The sequence below is a fragment of the Nomascus leucogenys genome, chromosome 9 (assembly GCF_006542625.1).
Source record: "Nomascus leucogenys isolate Asia chromosome 9, Asia_NLE_v1, whole genome shotgun sequence".
In the NCBI taxonomy this organism is placed as follows: Eukaryota; Metazoa; Chordata; class Mammalia; order Primates; family Hylobatidae; genus Nomascus; species Nomascus leucogenys.
The window spans coordinates 3,513,281-3,531,188 of NC_044389.1; the positions used below are offsets into that span (position 1 = coordinate 3,513,281).

A 17,908-nucleotide genomic window follows, 5' to 3' on the forward strand; every position below is an offset into this window, starting at 1 on the left:
AAATAGAAGACACAATATTTTCCCAAAGCATTATTTAGTGCCGTAATTGGCCAGTTACTGTACTAAGTGTTTACTGGGCCTCTTGTTCAAAGACCTGTGATTTCATCAGGGAGATGAGGACAGGAAGGAAAAGGTATCCCTTTAAGAAGACGTTGATTTTCACCTTGTGTCACCTTGGTGGGTCTGTGTTTGTCTACTTCACTGCTCCTTTCTGCTGTCATTAAGAGATGACACTCATTTCTTTCTAAAATGACACAGCCTTATCAGACTAGCAAAAATTAAAAATAACATACAATGATGGCAAAGTTAGGAGGATAACAGTTATCTCATATGTGTTGGTGGGAGAGTCACTTGGCGGAACCTGTCAGAGAGGCAATTTGGTAATATATAACCAAAACCTTCAATAACATGTGTGCCTCGTGACCAAGTAATTCTACTTCTAGAAATGTAACCTAAGAGGAAGAAACTGGATATGTAGCTATCCAGAGGGATGTTCATGTCAGGGTTTTGCAGTTGGGGAAAAAAAAAACCCAAACAGTATATATGGAGATAACTTATCTCAGGGCACTGATGAATTAGATAGTGGCACAATGGTGGTTAGACCACCAGTAGTGGCAGGACATGCTGGTTAGACTCTTGGACTCAGACATATCGGAGTTTAAGTTCTGGCCTTGCCACTTATTTGCTGTGTAACACTGAGTAAATTACTTTACATCTTCGAATCTCAATTTTCTCATCTGCAAAATATGAGTAAGTGTGCTAAATTAATAGGGCTGTTATGAAGATCAAATGGGCCAAAATGCACATGAAGCCTTCATCACGATGCCTGGTATGTCCTGTGTGTGCAATAAATGACAGTGGTAATAGTAGCTGTTGGGATTACTAATATGGTGCATCCATATAATGGAATATCCAGCAGCCACTGAGAGTAATTGTATAGATATATGCGATTCACTTCGGAAAAACATTCAGGATATGTTGTTCAATGGAAAAAGAAGGATAGGAAAGAGAGAAAGAAAGCTCCGGAAGTCCATGTCCCAAAATATGAACAGTGTTTATTTCTGAGTGTCAAGATTACGGGTGAGTTTAGTTCCTTTTCTTCTGTAGTGATCATTTTCCTACCATGACATATTGGATAATAATTGTGTGACCGAAATGTAATAACATTTTTTAAAATTTCAGTAGCATTGAGTTCCCACAGTTTTGGCAAAATCCTGGGATGTATAATTCCTAACAGAATCCGGAATGTGCGTGTTTTGTGTATCTCGCTGCAGCTGCATAGAACTCCTTTTAAGATAGTTTCATGACTGTTTTAAATTGAGGGTGAGAATCAGGTTTCCTGGAGTTTTCGTTCACTTCTCCATCTTCCCAGATATCTCCAGTGTAATAGTGAAGAGCAATTTTACTTTTTCGTTTAATTACCTCTCTTCTGACTTACTCCTTTCTGACATCTGCACAACATTCATTGTTTTTATTATTTCATTTAATTTTTGATTTCATAAATATTTTACATGTAGGTATAAATTTTTTTATTATGTTTTTCCAGGAGATTTAATTCAAAAGTACATGGGCCATAAAATGCATTCTACAAAATAACTCCCTGCTTAAATGTTGTTATATTTCATTTCTTAAAGATTAAAGATTTAAATTTAATCCATTTTCCTCAGAAAGCATCATAAAGGCCATATACTGTAGCAGGAGGAAAATCAATGTCTTTTTAAAGGGATACCATATATGTTAAAAAGTAAATTGACGTTTTTTCATGGCTTTGTCAATTTCATGCCACTTTTGTTCAATTCTATTTGGTGAAATAATTTTTAGTACCTACTGAGCTCCTCTGTTAAATAGTTTTCAGTAGTTACTAATAATTCATTAGCCAATGTTTCATCAGGGTTACCCTTGGATTCATAGAAACATTGAGAATTACATTTGTTCCAACACATCTGTTATATTAGGCAGCTTTTAGTGCCATATTATGGGAATCTCAGAAACCTTTTGACTGGGTTCAGGTTATCTGTGAATTTTCATATTATTTTATGGCCACCGGCTGCATTTTATGACTATATATTAAATGTTTTATTTTTTCAAATAACTTTTCCAAATGGTCTCAGTTTCCCATCCAGGGGAAATCAAGCATATGCCTAAATTATCTACTGCTCAGTAAGTTGCAGCTAATGCAAAACCCCAAATAAACAAAAAAGAAACAAAAATAAAACCCTTCTTTCAAAAACAATCCTGTGCAAAATACCAGTGTGCCCCAAAATCTACATACCTGACCTTTCGTTATATCTGTTCTTAGTTGGATATGCCTTCAGCTTTTAATTGGAACCTTTTTCATAATTGTTGCCATTTAACACATTTAGTCTGTCAAATCACAGGATGTCTTTATAGCCATATAATAAACCCTAGAGAACAACTTCTCCGACCGTAGCCATCTGCAATGATCACAAGCGTAGCTTACAAAATACTGACAGTCTTTATGGTAATAGGATACATATGGCAGCCCACAATTATGTGTAGCTGCATTCAATTAGTGTTGTACAATTACACAGTTTTATGGCTTAGTTAAAACAGTGAAAGCACTACATACTGGGTAATTTGCACTAATCCCTGTCCCTTTAATAGCCCCTCAGTGTTTAAAATGTGGGGGAACATCTATAGTACTTAAAGGACCAGGGATGAACATTAAATCATACCTCATGTTGTGAATACTCCTTGACTGACAATTAATGTACTCCCACTTCACATGTGGGTCACATTTTATAGGGGCTTTAAAATACAGTTACGGCAAAAAGTTCTTACACCAGAGCTCCACTAGCTGGACCAGCCTGTCCAAGCCTGCACTTGCAGCCTGCTCATGCCCTTTCTGAAAGATGGTCAGAATAAGGAGGAACACCAAGTACCAAGTCAATCCAGAGGGCAGTCTAAGCCAAGGATTTGGCATTTTCAATGTGAACTTGTTAGGAGCCTTTCTGATTTCTAACTTTTAATTAAAAATTTAGTTCAAAGTGAATTTATGGCTGCCGTTTGGAATAATACTTTCTGGAGATGGTTTTGTAAGGATGTGTGTGTGTGTGCGTGCATGTGTGCGCACATGCAGGCTTTAAATGGATGTATTTAGCAATCTGTGATTTTTTTAACAAAGGTTTAATTACATTTTCAAATGGCCTCAGTCATGCCCCTGTGTAACTGGCTCAGTAAGAGATAAGGGTGCACGCAGCTCAGGCTGCAGCAGGTGCTAATGAAGAGCCCCCGTTGTGAGAGGGCTTCTTAAACCACTGAGGGAAGGGCTCTCCCACTGGAGAAGAAACACTGAAGTATATTCTTCTCCATCCTCATCCCAAAGTGTTGAGAGAGAAAAAAACAGAGTGACCTTGTTTCCTGCCCTGCCTGACAGCGAGTTAAACGGAATTCCAAACTAGAGGACTGGACATTTATTCACCTGCAAAAACTTTTTTTTGCAGCATTTCAAATGTACTTGTGTCTAGATATGGTTTCAATTACATGCAATTGGCCTTTGTCTTTAAGCTCTTATTTTCTCTCCTAAGCATCCCTTGAACCTCTTTATGTTCACAAAAATCCTACTATGTGGTTTTTAAAGCAAAAAAAAGCGGGGCAGGGCCCTGTGCAAGTGATTAAAAGACCACTGTACAGGGAATAAAAAGAACATCACAATTATGGTTCTGTGTATTTCAATGGTTTTCATTTTTGTAGCCCTATTATTACTTTTAATAATACTTTTGTATTAGTACTCATTGTCTTTATTTTAAGGAAGATTTTTAGTGATTTTTTCTTAGTTATTGAAACTTTGAACTATATTGTTCATTCATATTAAATATAATTGGTCTATGGCTATATGTTAGATGGAATTTCTATTAAAATGTAGATGTTCGAAAAGAAAACTTTTCCTACATGTAGGAGAATTACAAGGTCATATTTAGAACTAAAATGGGACTTATGACTGAATCCACCAACATCTGCTTTTGTCAAACTTTTGAGTACAGTTAGGTGATGTAGATACTGTGTTTAAGAAAAAAGCTACAGAATTCCTGCATCAAGGGGGTTGAATAAATTACAATCTGCATCACCTCACAAAGCACACAGAATGAATGTTTGGACCTAGCAGAACATCAAAGCAGGAGATTATTTGGCATTTTAGAAAGGTTATTGTTAACAAAATGGAATTAAGGAAGTAAACAATTCTGCTCTGCCTGGGAAATCAACTAGACCATCTACTAGATGTTTCCATCTCAGATTTCTTTTCGTGAAAAACATTTGCTTGTCATTTGGATGACCAGAATGGCTGACATGGTAAGACCACAACTTAGGGGTTTCTTTTGCCTAAGAACAGTTAGGCTGGGGCCGATGTTGTGTTTTGCAGCTGTGATGCCTCAAAGTTTTAAACTTAACTCTAAGTGACCAAGGCTGGACACCTGCTTCATTAAGTAAGGAAGAAAATGTCCATCCCAGATGACAGCTGGGCAAAGCCACATCTGTGAGGGACATATGGCTGTTTTTGCCCTAACAACCCCATCACAGGTGACCTCACAAATCTTCAGATACCTGCCAGAGGGCAGCCCAAACTGGATCCTGATCAACAGCTCCTGGGAATAAGACTCCATGCTATGAGTGTGGAGAAAATGTAAAAGAATATTTTCTGCTCAGAAAAGATGCAGTCTCTCAGATAGGTGGATCTGACTGCCTGCTTCTGCCAAAACTGTTGGATCCAAGTGATCATTGCTGATATTGCAGCTTAGCTGGCCAAACATCTGCACTTTATGTGGCAGTGAAATGCAAAGTTAATCTACTTTTTCCAAAGGAAGGCAGACATGGCGTGTGAACAGTAGCGGTGCCCCTGATGTGTGGAGATGTGCCTTGCTGTGCAAAAGATTCAAACTACTGCAGCAAGTAACAGATGATCACAGAGTGAGAACAGGAGAATATGCAAGCCTCAGCTTGCTGGATCAAGTATCTTGATGTACATGGAAAACTTGGCTGCTTCCTTGAGGCATTTCCTGAAGATTGCCCTTGCTGGAATTACTAGCCTTTTACTGTGGTTTTCTTTTCTTAATCTTATTCATTCCAACAGAGGGCACTCAATTAGGATTCTGAAGGCCCTTTCATCTTTTCTTTGAAATAAAATAAGTTATTTGGGATACTTTTTAGAGCAGCTCCATTTGTTTTGATCGTGGCTGGAATTAAAGGAGTATAAATACTTGCCTACAGTCACATGCATCCTTTTCTTGATTTGTTGGGTGAAGGAGAGAAGATTTTTACTGCTTTAATAAGGGAAACCTGGACAGGATGCTGACTCTGCACCTGATAAATCTTTCCAAATTGCCACAGGTGAAATGAAATGTTAATATCTCTTTCAATTATTAATTTAAGAAATGTAAATAGATCATGTTGAAAATACGAGGCACTGAAAATATTTTACTATAAGTATAGTTTTTTTGTATTTAGTTACTAAAGAATTGCATTTTTAAAGTTTTTTTTTTTTTCCAGACAGATTTTCGCTCTGGCAATGAATGAGATCAAGCAATGGCTTGATCTCAGCTCACTGCAACCTTTGCCTCCCGGGTTCAAGTGATTCTCTTGCCTCAGCCTCCCAAGTAGCTGAGATTACAGGTGCCCGCCACCACACCCAGCTAATTTTTGTATTTTTAGTAGAGACAGGGTTTCACCATGTTGGCCAGGCTGGTCTTGAACCCCTGACCTCAGGTGATCCACCTGCCTCGGCCTCCCAAAGTGCTGGGATTACAGGCGTGAGCCACAGCTCCCAGCAAGTTTTCTTAATATATTAAAACGAAGAGATTTTCATAAATCGGAGACACCGCACTAGGGACTTTCTGTGCTTCATTGTATTATGCAGATCAGTTTTAATTATAGACAATATCAAATACAGATAAACAAAAGGATTAAGAAAACCTGTAATCCTACCACCAAGAGACAGATACATCGGCACTGTGTTCTTTCAGACTTTTTCTTTTTTTCTTGTATGTACTTTTTTTTCTTTAATGGACATTTTATAAAAACCAATCTGAAAACTGCTCTGCTCATTTCCCAAACGTAATTCAATAACTATAAACCCATATCGCCATTTTAAGGTCATGTAACCTCTCGTTGTATGAAGGTACTATAATTTATTTAATCAATTTCCATTTGCTAGGTGTTCACCATGATTCCAGTTTTGCAGTAATCTAAAGGAAGTAAGCTATTTTGTATACATATCCATTCTTGCATAATTGCCTAATTTATTTTTTACCTTCTATACATTAAATTTAAACACAGTGTTCCTCATTTCTTCAAGAAAGGGCTTTTGAGCTCTTGGTTTTCAGACAGTTGTGCTTTTTACCTTTGTTTTAGGTGTATGAGCACCAAGATGGCAGCAAATCACTGAAGCTGGGTGACTTTGGACTGGCCACCATTGTAGACGGCCCCCTGTACACAGTCTGTGGCACCCCAACATACGTGGCTCCAGAAATCATTGCGGAGACTGGGTAAATGCTTCTCTTATGTTTAAGTGCTGTGCTTGCAAAAGAACTAGCCAGCTTCGAGAATAGGAAAAATAGTACTGCTGTGCCCTATCCAGACATAATTAGCTATCAGGTTTCTTTTACTCTTTTTAAAATTTTATTTTATTCTTTAACATTTACAGTGGGAGCCATTTTCTCTGTTTTCCCAATCTGTTTTGTCAATTACTGCAATCTTAAGGCTTCCATTTGGTCTTTGTTAAAGGTAGAACAGAAGTTATTAACCCCAGAGTAAAAAATGTTCAGACTAACAGAAACACACAGCGATGGTAATTAACTCTCATTTGGAGATAAAAGAAGCAGACACTGCCGTGTGCAGTGATTATAGTCTCCTGCGGTTATTTCTCTCCGCTGCCCTTATCCTCCAGTCCAGGTCCCATGTGGGACCTCTCGGGGATCCATTGATTTTCCGTGGAGTACAAACACCCTTAGGCATCAGGGACCATTGGGAATTTCCTGGTTTCTGTGTGCAGAATCAGATGAATGTGGGGAGAAGGGCAGGGTAGCCTATTCCTTACTAAGGCCCCACAATATGCCAGGCCTGAAACTCCTTTACTTCTTACTCTTCCAGTCGGTGGTTCGATTCCCATTTTGCACTTCAATAAATTGAAACTCTGATGGGTTAGATACCATGCAAGCTCATGATTAGTTTTAGTGGTTGAGTCAGGATTTGAACTCAGGTCAGCCTGAGTCAAAGACTCCTTTGGTAAGAAGCCATGTTTCTTACCAAGGGCCATAGGCAGGCTCTGAGGTGCCATCCTTAAGCAGAAGGAATAGGGGGGTGGGGCACTGAGGGGAGGCAGCCCTACTTTTTCTTCTCATCAGCAGTTTCAGTCCACAGCTGGGAATCTGGGTGGCACTCTCCCCTGTGACCAGTTGGAGATAGTTTTTCGGGGTTTTGTTTTGTTTTTTGCTTGTACCATAGACCACAAGGGCAGAAAAACCAAACAGATGAGGAGGGAATCCCAATAGGGAAATTCCTGAGGTGAGATGTGAGGGAATGAGGACTTTGCTACTTGGCACATTTGAATGAGGTGGGAGCCCACATCCATAGCCTTGTCTGACCTCCCTCAGGTGGGGCTGCCTGGGGCACAGCCACACTTCCTACTGGGACATGCTCTGCTTGCTGCTGGGAGGAAGTGGTGGGTCTTGAAGACCATATTGGGGACCAGCTCTGACACTAACTGTGTGATCTGAAGCAAAATTACTCACCTGTCTGAACCTGTTTTCTCTTCTGTACAATAAGCAATACTTGTCTTGTCCAACGCTAGGAAAACAAAGTATGATCATGTATGTCAGTGCTCTATAAATTGGAAAACATTCTAGAAATAATTATTATTCCTGAAGTGAGGGAATTTATCTCAAGGGTCCGTTCTTATCTCAGAATTGTTATTACTGTAATAAACCTTTTTGCTGAAACCCTTTATTTACTGATATTTACAAATAAGTCCAGCAATGCATTCCTTTGATTTTTATTCCTGCACCTTGGTCTTTTTTTAAATTATTATTTTTTAAACTTTTTCTTTGAACTCTGTTTAGGTGGTGGGTTTTAGTTTAGTGTTTGTTGTTGGGATTGTTATTTTGTTTGGTTTTAGTTTTGGCTTGGAGGAGGAAAGTCATCGATTTTACCAAGCTGCATAATTTGTCCGAGCCTGACTCTTCTAACTCTAACATCCCTTATTTTTCCAGATACGGCCTCAAGGTGGACATCTGGGCAGCAGGTGTAATCACTTATATCCTGCTGTGTGGTTTCCCTCCATTCCGTGGGTATGGGCAACAATCTTTTATTCAGCGCCGACAAAGCATTTCTCTACTCTCCGAGTGATCCATTAGCCCTTCTTGCACAAAGGAGCCTGCGCCAGGAAAAGAGCACGGGAACTTCACTTGCAATCCCTGTTATTTTTTCCCTGTTGTGTCATGCATGCTAATTTATATGCCTTCCGTATTTCTTCCCCATATCATTAAAAACTCATTCTTTCTTTTTTTTTTTTTTCTTTTTGGTTTTGAGCCAGAGTCTCTCTTTTGCTCAGTCTGGAGTGCGGTGGCGCAATCTCAGCTCACTGCAACCTCTGCCTCCCAGGTCCAAGCAGTTCTCCTGCCTCAGCCTCCTGAATAGCTGGGATCACAGGCGTGTGCCGCCACACCAGTTACTTTTTGTATTTTTAGTAGAGATGGGGTTTCACCATGTTGGCCAGGCTGGTATTGAACTCCTGACTTCAAGTGATCCGCCTGCCTCAGCCTCCCAAAATGCTGGGAATACAGGCGTGAGCTGCCGCACCCGGCCCAAAAACTCTTCCTTAATTTACCAAAACACTTCCACACTGACATTTTTCAATCGGTTAAAAACACACATTTTTACACATGTATGGGGGGAAAGGAAGGGCTCCAGTGCCTGAGACTAAAAAGATGAACACTGAGTTGATATCTGAGTGCTGTTTTTCCTTGTTGTCGTTCATCTAAACAGAAGTGGTGATGACCAGGAGGTGCTTTTTGATCAGATTTTGATGGGGCAAGTGGACTTTCCTTCTCCATACTGGGATAATGTTTCCGATTCTGCAAAGGTAGGTGTCCAGTGCGTTCCTCTTCCCTATATTCTGTGTGTCTTAACGGAATTATTTATTCCAAATCATTGTGTGCAAAGAAACTAATGACATCATAAGCATGATTTCTGTACACATTTTAGTTGTAATTGCTAGGTTTTCCAAGATTTCACAGTCATCAAGTCCTGTGTTCCCAGACATCCCAACAAGTACTTATCAAGCATCTCCATCTGCTGCCTTCATCTCTCTCAGGTGCCATTCCAGTGACATTGCTGTAGCCTCTTGCTGTGCCCCACCCTCGCCAGGCTTGAGCCCAGCTCAGATTTCTATATGGCCTGTGGTTTCACCTCTCTCAGCTCTTGACTTAATGACTTAATTTCTCAGTGAAGCCCTCCCAGACCATCCTGGTTCCAATTGCATCTCTTAAACCTTACCTGGCTTGCTGTATCCTACTTGTCTGTTTTATTTTTCTCCAGAACACTTACACCTGCGTGTCCATCTGGTATGCCATCTAACTACCTATCTCTCTACCCAAAAAAAGATAGATATAAATAGGTAGGCATATCTTCTTTATATAGTTAATTTCCAGACTCTCTCCACTGGAATGCAAATTCTGCAAAGGCAGGGATTTTTATCTATTTTGTCCATTGCTGTACCATCACTGCCTAAAGTATGACCAGTATACTGGTGCTCAATATATATTGAATAAATGAACAAGTATATGAATGAATCCATCAATTAATCAGAGGGAAGAAAACTCAACCTCAATGTAGGTTGAAATCATCAAGAAAGACTTTATGGGGAAGCTATGATTTAAGTTGAACCTTGAATAATAGCCAGGATTTAGAGGCAGAGGGGGAGAAAAACACAAGATTCATGGTTTTTATCCCATGAAACTAAAAGATCGTCCTTAACATGGATGAAGGTGATGTACTGAATGTCAGTGAACTGTGCACTTGAAAATGGTTGAAGTGGTAAATTTTATGTATATTTTACCACATTAAATAATATTTATAATAAATCAACTTCTAAGAAGGCTATAAAAATCTTACATTGAGATGTTTGTAGACTTTGAGGAGAAAAAGGAAAACCTTTTCATTGCTCTTTTTGAAATTTATATTATGTCTCCAAGTGCTGACTTAAATGTTTGAAAATTTGAGAAAAATGTTCTCAATAATTATCTTGAGAAATAATTATCTTTTGATTGCTCAATGTTTATGCCTTTGCTTTTGCCATGTCCTGAATGTGAGTTCCCTTTAAAAGCCAACCCCTCAGATGTGACCACTTTGTGTAGAAAATGATGCATATGGAGTGCAAGTCTCTCATTTTCTTCAACTGTCCAGGAACCTGCCAGAAAGGGAGTGTCAGAGAAAGGTGCAGGCTAAAGGAGATGGGACGATACAGCTGCAGGGCTGGGGGCTCCTCAGGAACCTGTCCAGCTCCGCATGCCGTCACTGCATGACCTGAGGGCTCACAGTTACTGACAAATAGGACCATCTCCTACACCTCCATAGCAACTGCAAAGGGCATCACACACAACAGATACTTTCACGAGCTCTGGTCCAAGTTAGAAAGTGAATGAAGAAGGCTGAGTGAACTCTCTCCCTCAATGAAATTAAATCACCCCCTTCCCGAGTGGTACTATAAAGCCTGTGTATGTAAGGAACTGGATAATGCATATCTAACCATTTTGTGACATGGGAACTTCTAATCCAAAGTGGACAATTGTACAGCATACTCATCGTTAAGATCCAGGTAGAGCATTCCTGGTCCAAGTCCATTTGAGCTCATGAGGAAGTTCCATTAATTTCAGGATGATGAAATTGTTTACCTCTTAATAGTTCTATTTTTCTTTGTATTGATTTGTCTGGAAATTTTTGAAGCAATTGTAACATATTTCTTTAGAATTCTTTAGCTACTAAAGGATCAGTTCTATCTTGCCACCTAGCTGTTGACAATTCTGTGTCTTTCCTCATACCTTTCTTTCACACCTAAGTATGCTGTCTTGAAATTAGGGGGAAAATTTCATTTTTCCTTTCAGCTGCTAAAGTGAAATTTTAAGTAAAGTGTTTTTTTAAATGTGACTTCTGTATTAAACTAATTAATAAATATGTCTTTGACATGCAAAATGCTAGACAAAGAAAGGAATATTAATTCCTTAACTTGTATAATTTCTTTTCTACTACAAACATTTTTATGAAATTGATTCTGATATTAATTTAACTTTTCTTCAACCACAAGCTATGTATTTACAATTCCAAGTGCTCACCATTTTTAACTTTTGAAGGTGATAAATAGCCACAGGTAAGTGGAGTTGATGTATTTAAGATTTAGAGCTTTTACAAATGCTTTTCGAAACTAAAAGAGAACTCTTGCATTTGCACACATCCAGCTTTTCACCTTAAATTCAGATAAATGAACTCTAATGTTCCCCTTCACAGGAGCTCATTACCATGATGCTGTTGGTCGACGTAGATCAGCGATTTTCTGCTGTTCAAGTCCTTGAGCATCCCTGGGTTAATGTAAGTGACTCGTACCATTTCCTATGTTCTCTCCTAACATTCCTTTTAAAAATCAGTTGAAGATTTTCTAATGTTATCGCCTCCTTTTGAAAGTGTTGCGGGCCAGGCGCAGTGTCTCACGCCTGTAATCTCAGCCCTTTGGGAGGCCGAGGTGGGTGGATTTCCTGAGCTCAGGAGTTCGAGGATAGCCTGGGCAACGTGGCAAAACCCCATCTCTACCAAAAATACAAAAAATTAGCTGGGCATGGTGGCACAAGCCTGTGGTCCCAGCTATGAGGAGGCTGAGGTGGTAGGATTGCTTGACCCTGGGAACCAGAGGTGGTAGTAAGCCAGGATCATGCCACTGCGCTGCAACCTGAGTGACAGAGTGAGACACCATCTAAAAAAAAAAGAAAAAAGGGTTGTGTTTCATTTTGTTCCCCCCGCCCCCATATGTGCCAGGACAGTTACAGGATCTTAGACTTGTTCCACGAGGGCATCTGATGTATCCATTACATTTTATTCTGATGGGACTGCCTTCTAACTGGTGAGGTGCCAGTGGTCTCAGTCTTCTACCCCGCAACCTGCTTTCTGCGGTCCAGATTAGAGCTGAATAGTCATCAAGAAGACATAACAGACTTTCTGAGCCTGTCCTGCTTTTTGCATGATTCCTGCCGAAAGTGCAAGTGACCTAAGGGTTTCGGCATACACCTTGGGCTACTGCACTGCAGCACTTCTTAAACTTGAATGTGCTCACAAATCACCTGGAGAGCCTGTTAAAACACAGATTCTAACACAGTAGATTGGAGGCTCTGCATTTCCAAAATCTCCCCAGTGCTGCCTCTGTGGCTGTTCTTTAAGTACACGGGTCTAATGATATTTCATTAACTATGAGGGAATTCTCCAGAGCAGAGTCATTATTTTTTAATTCTGTGTTTCTCTACAACCGATGGGTAAAATTTGTTTTGATTAATAATACTCGTAGTTGGCTGGGCTCAGTGGCTCACACCTGTAATCCCAGCACTTTGGGAGGCTGAGGCAGGCAGATCGCTTGAAGCCAGGTGTTTGAGACCAGCCTGGTCAACATGGTGAAACGCCATCTCACTAAAAATACAAAAATTAGCTAGGTGTGGTGGTGCGCACCTGTAATCCCAGCTACTCAGGAGGCTGAGGCATGAGAATAACTTGAACCCGGGGTGCAGAGGCCGCAGTGAGCTGAGATTGTGCCACTGTACTCCAACCTGGACAAAAGATTGAGACTCCATCTCAAAAAAATAATAATAATAGGCTGGGCACAGTGACTCACACCTGTAATCCCAGTACTTTGGGAGCCCAAGGTGGGCAGATCACTTGAGGTTAGGAGTTTGAGACCAGCCTGGCAAAGATGGCTAAACCCCATCTCTATTAAAAACAAAACAAAACAAAAAAACAGAAAAAATTAGCTAGGCATGGTGGCATGCACCTGTAATCCCAGCTACTTTGGGAGCTGAGGCAGTAGAATTGCTTTAACCCAGGAGGCGGAGGCTGCAGTGGGTGGAGATTGCACCACTGCACTCCAGCCTGGGTGACAGAGCAAGACTGTCTCAAATAATAATAATAATAATAATAATAATAATAATAATAATAATGCTCGTAGTTAATACTGATAGAATGCTTAACTTCTAGAGTCTGCCAGAAGTATTTTAAGCGTCTTATATACCTTAACTGTGTTGTGTTTGTACTTACCGTGTTCTTCCCAACAACATTGTAACTTTGTAATCTAGTTTCTATGGTAATCTGCACTGATAGATGGGGAAGCTCCATCACTAGGTCTAATGGTTCCTACTGCCAGAATAGAAGACAGATATAGGCTTGAATATATATATGGACATGGTCATAGAAGTGGACGATCATAAAATTGCCAGCTCATTGATATAACTTTTACCAGCCTCCCTACTGCACTGAATCATCTGGCTGTACATTGAAGGCCACAAAATGTTCCATTTCTCTGAATTGTCACCTTGGTGAGTAGTCGAGTGATTTGTTTTGTTTTGTTTTCCAAAACAACAAAAGCTTGAGGTCAAGGCATGATTGAAAGCACAGTCAATGTGTCAGGTGACTACATATGGGGGGACAAGAACTTGGGATCTCATTCATGTTGTGCCACTAGGTGGCCATAGGTCTAGATTCCAGCATTCTACGTGTCTGAATGTGATTCTTCGCACTCCACTGGGAGGTTATATACAAATAATAGGAGAATAGACATGAAAATGAGCATGTAGAGCTATGCAGTGAGGTTTATTTTAAGGCTTCTCATATAGCAGAGTTTTCTAACTGGTGTACAGACATGCAAAAATAGTAGTCCCCGCAGCCCTAGGGACAGGGGGCTGTACAGCCAGTATCCAGGAGTGGTCACTTCCAACCTCAACAACATCTGCGTTCACCCCAGGGCGCTAAGCAAAAGTTACCCTTTTCTATGAAGCCGAAAAGATTAGGAAGCATCTTACTTGAGCCTCATAACAAGCCTACAAGATAAGCAGGATGGGTATTATTGTACCCATTTTACAGATGAGGAGACTAAAGCTATGCAGGGTGATTTTTTCAAAGTAGCCAAGCTTGCAGTTGAGCCAGAATTTGCAGCCAGATACCCTCACTTTCAGCCCAGGTGTTTTAAAGTCCCATGCACCACATTACATCTACCCCACCCTTTGTTACCCATGAAAACATGGTAATGTTGTAAACAGGTAGGTACAAAATGGACATTGTCATCACTGCAATGATTGTTAGTACAAGTCAGCAACCTTTCCAAACTCACTTACCCAGGTCATGGTACCTTTTTCTTTGCTGTGCAGGGAGGAAGAGGCACAAGCCAGCTGCAGGCTCTCTGGGTGGCAGTGGTTGGTTCTGACTGATCCACGTGTTAATGCTATATGACAAAATGCTCTGATTCCTAGTGCCAAAGGTTCAATTCAGTGTATATAACTGAACACACTTATCCATTTGTGCTACTGTTTTTTCAGTGATGCTTAAAGAGCCCGTCCTCTGCAAGTCATCCTTGCTGTTGCTTAGGCATTTTATCTTGGCTCAAATTGTTGAAGAATGGTGGCTTGCTTCATGGTTTTTGTATTCGTGTCTAACGCACGTTTTAACATGATAGACGCAATGCATTGTGTAGCTAGTTTTCTGGAAAAGTTGATCTTTTAGGAATTGTTTTTCCGATCTTCAATAAATTTTTTCTTTAAATTTCAAAGAAAAAAATAAAAGCCCACCATCCATAAATTGTCAAATTGCATATTAGCTCTGGAGAAACTGAGACAGGGTGACCACACAGAAGAAACTAGACAATCTGAATTTGACATGTGGCCTTAAAAGGCTCCTGAAGAGCCGTAGAGGAAAGATATTCATAGATGACAAATAATCATTTTACTTTTTTGTTTGAGACAGGGTCTCGCTCCGTCACCCAGGCTGGAATGCAGTGGCACAATCATGGCTCACTGCAGCCTTGACCTCCTGGGCTCAGGCAATCCTCCTGCCTCAGCCTCCCAAGTAGCTGGGGCCCCAGGTGTGCACAACTGAGTAATTGTTTTTAAAAGTTATACGTAGAGATTTCTAAATACATTTTTATCACAGAGACACTGTGTGCCGGCCCTGCCTTCTAGGAACAAAGTCTGATACAACCAGACGGTTCCAGGGTAGTGAGAACGGCTACCCCAGTCTGCTCTGTGGGGAGACTTCCCAGAGCCCAGAGAAGGAGGTGCCAGAGCTCAATCCTGGAGAAGACTGGGAAGAAGATATCTGACAGTCAGTTCCAGCAGAATGTGCATGTTTGCTAGAAGATAACTTTGTAAATGTGAGCAAATTTGTTTGTATACATGAGGGGTCTGGAATGCTGTTGGGAACAGCATGAATCTTCCCCTGATTCCAGACCAAATGGCCCTATATTAATAATATCCCAACTCAACTGTGGTAAAGAAACAAAATTAAGAAGGCTTCTGGCTGTTACCAGTGAAAAAATAAGTTGCTCATTATGGCAATATATACGTGTCCCAGCAGTAACTTTCTGCCTCCTCTACCTGGTTTTGTGCGCAGTTTTACACATGGTCCCACTTTGCTGATAATTACGTCCCATGGCTCCCTCTGGATCTTAGATTTCTGCTGTCCATTTCAGTTTTTCCTCTTAGATTTCCTAAAGGCATTTTCTAAAAGCAAGGAGAGAATTTAAGTAATCATCTAGGAGATCGAAAACTAAAAAAAAAATACCCTTTCTGCAATTCAAACAGACTTACCATCCTAAAAAAAATGGTTTTAATTAAAAGCTTTTTAAAGACTCAAGTGAGTGCTTAACTTTTGAAATTATCTTTATGAAGTAACTAAATCAGAAAACAGATTTTTTCTTCATCTGAAAATAATCAATTGTTAAAAGTAAGCTTTCACAATCAGCATTTAGCATTTGTTGATGTCTCCAAGTACAACAAATGAATGGCCAAGCAAATGAAATAAATAAATTAGGGATTTCAAAGAATATCCGTTTAGTAAGACATTTTGCATTTGGCAATCGAATTATATCTGATTACCACAAAGGAGAGAAGAGGGGAGAAAAGTACTAATAATTATGTGAACCCTAAGGACGTTGTCAAAAAGCTCTTTCTCTGCTCTCATTAGTTCTAATTTTCTCTATTGCTTATACCATGACTTTTTTACTTGGCATACTTGGAATTGAAAAGGCAGTCTTGGCCGGGTGCAGTGGTTCATGCCTGTAACCCCAGCACTCTGGGAGGCCGTGGCAGGTGGATCACTTGAGGCCAGGAGTTCAAGACAAGCCTGGCCAACATAGTGAAGCCACACCTCTACTAAAAAAAAAAAAAAAAAAAATTAGCCCAGTATGATGGTGGGTGCCTGTAATCCCAGCTACTGGGGAGGCTGAGGAATGAGGATGGCTCGAACCTGGGGGCAGAGGTTGCTGTGAGCCAAGTTTGAGCCACTGCACTCCAGCCTGGGTAACGGAGGGAGACTCTGTCTCAAAAAAACAAACAGAAAGAAAGAAAGAAAAAGGAAAGGTAGACTTATATAAAACAGAGAGCAGAGCATAGGGCAGCAGAATGGAAAACCTACTTGGCAAAAGTCACTTGTTTTAGCCTCATCCAGGAACTTCCTCTAAGTTCACCTTTATTTTTCACACGTCCTGGGTCCGAATCCCACCGTGCTCTGCCGTATTCTTGCCCTTTGCTCTGTTGTTGAAAGAGTCATGAGCGAGGCCTCTCTGTGGATGGTTCCAATGAGCCACATGAACAAAGCCATCGTCAGTAACCAGCCACATGTCTGGAAGAGGAATATAGACCCACGGGAGGAGCATCAGCTCACTCACCTGTGTGACCTTGGGCAAGTCTTTTCTCTCCTTCAAACCTGTTTTCGTATCTGTGAAATGGAGAAAATAGGATTCTCCTCTCCACTTGCTGTAAGGATGGGAAAAGGATCATATAGTTGAAGAGTATGAGAGGGCAATCTGAAGTCCTAGCACCTTGTAGGTACTTAGCAAATATTTGGTGAATTTGAGTCTGAGCCAGGTGACAACTGTTTCATCCATTGCTATGTGCTGATGAAATGCAAATTGTGATTAATGTTGGTGAATGAGAAGCTTGATTAAGGAAGAAAGACTGTCGTCCCCCAACATGGTCCTGTTTGTGTGTCACAGATCCAGATAGATAATATGTGTATCACCAGCTCTGTTACTTTCTGCAGCATCACAGCTACTTTAATGTAGTTACAAAATACCAACAAAATTATCCCAAATACGTTTCTTTACCCTATTACCCATCTAGTGGAGAGCAATATGATTTAGGCACATTTATTATAATATAAGAATAAAATAGGCAATAATATATCTTGACCTTTCCAGGAATTGGAAAGAGGGTTGAGTCACTTTCCCCACAAATGATGCTTTATTGATAGAACATGTAGGTTCATGATAAGTTCATAAACAGAATTGACATTTCCAGAAAAAAAATCTTATATATAATTAGGATCAAATTATCATCATTGTGATATTTTAAATATATTGCTGTCATTCCATTTTTATTTTCAAAATGTTCATCTACCCTATCCCGAGTTATTCTTCTGATACCCTAGGATGCTATAATTTTATGAATCTATGTTTTACATCAAATTATTTTTGCCAATTTAACAGATTAAAAAAACTGAGGGCCGGGCGCAGTGGCTCATGCCTGTAATCCCAGCACTTTGGGAGGCCGAGGCGGGCAGATCACCTGAGGTCGGGAGTTCGAGACCAGCCTGGCCAACATGGAGAAACCTCATCTCTACTAGAAATAAAAAATTAGCCGGGCGTAGTGGCACATGC

General features: G+C 40.2%; 1 protein-coding gene across 7 annotated transcripts in view; it reads left to right on the forward strand.

Moving 5' to 3' along the window:
• DCLK1 (doublecortin like kinase 1) overlaps positions 1-17,908 on the forward strand; it is a 347,267-nt gene that overhangs the window by 298,860 nt on the left and 30,499 nt on the right. For all 7 annotated transcript variants that reach the window (XM_030818533.1, XM_030818531.1, XM_030818532.1 and 4 more), the window contains 4 exons: positions 6,367-6,500; positions 8,223-8,300; positions 8,998-9,094; positions 11,515-11,595. In XM_030818533.1, the coding sequence (XP_030674393.1) occupies positions 6,367-6,500; positions 8,223-8,300; positions 8,998-9,094; positions 11,515-11,595 (390 nt within the window). The remainder of the gene's footprint in view (positions 1-6,366; positions 6,501-8,222; positions 8,301-8,997; positions 9,095-11,514; positions 11,596-17,908) is intronic.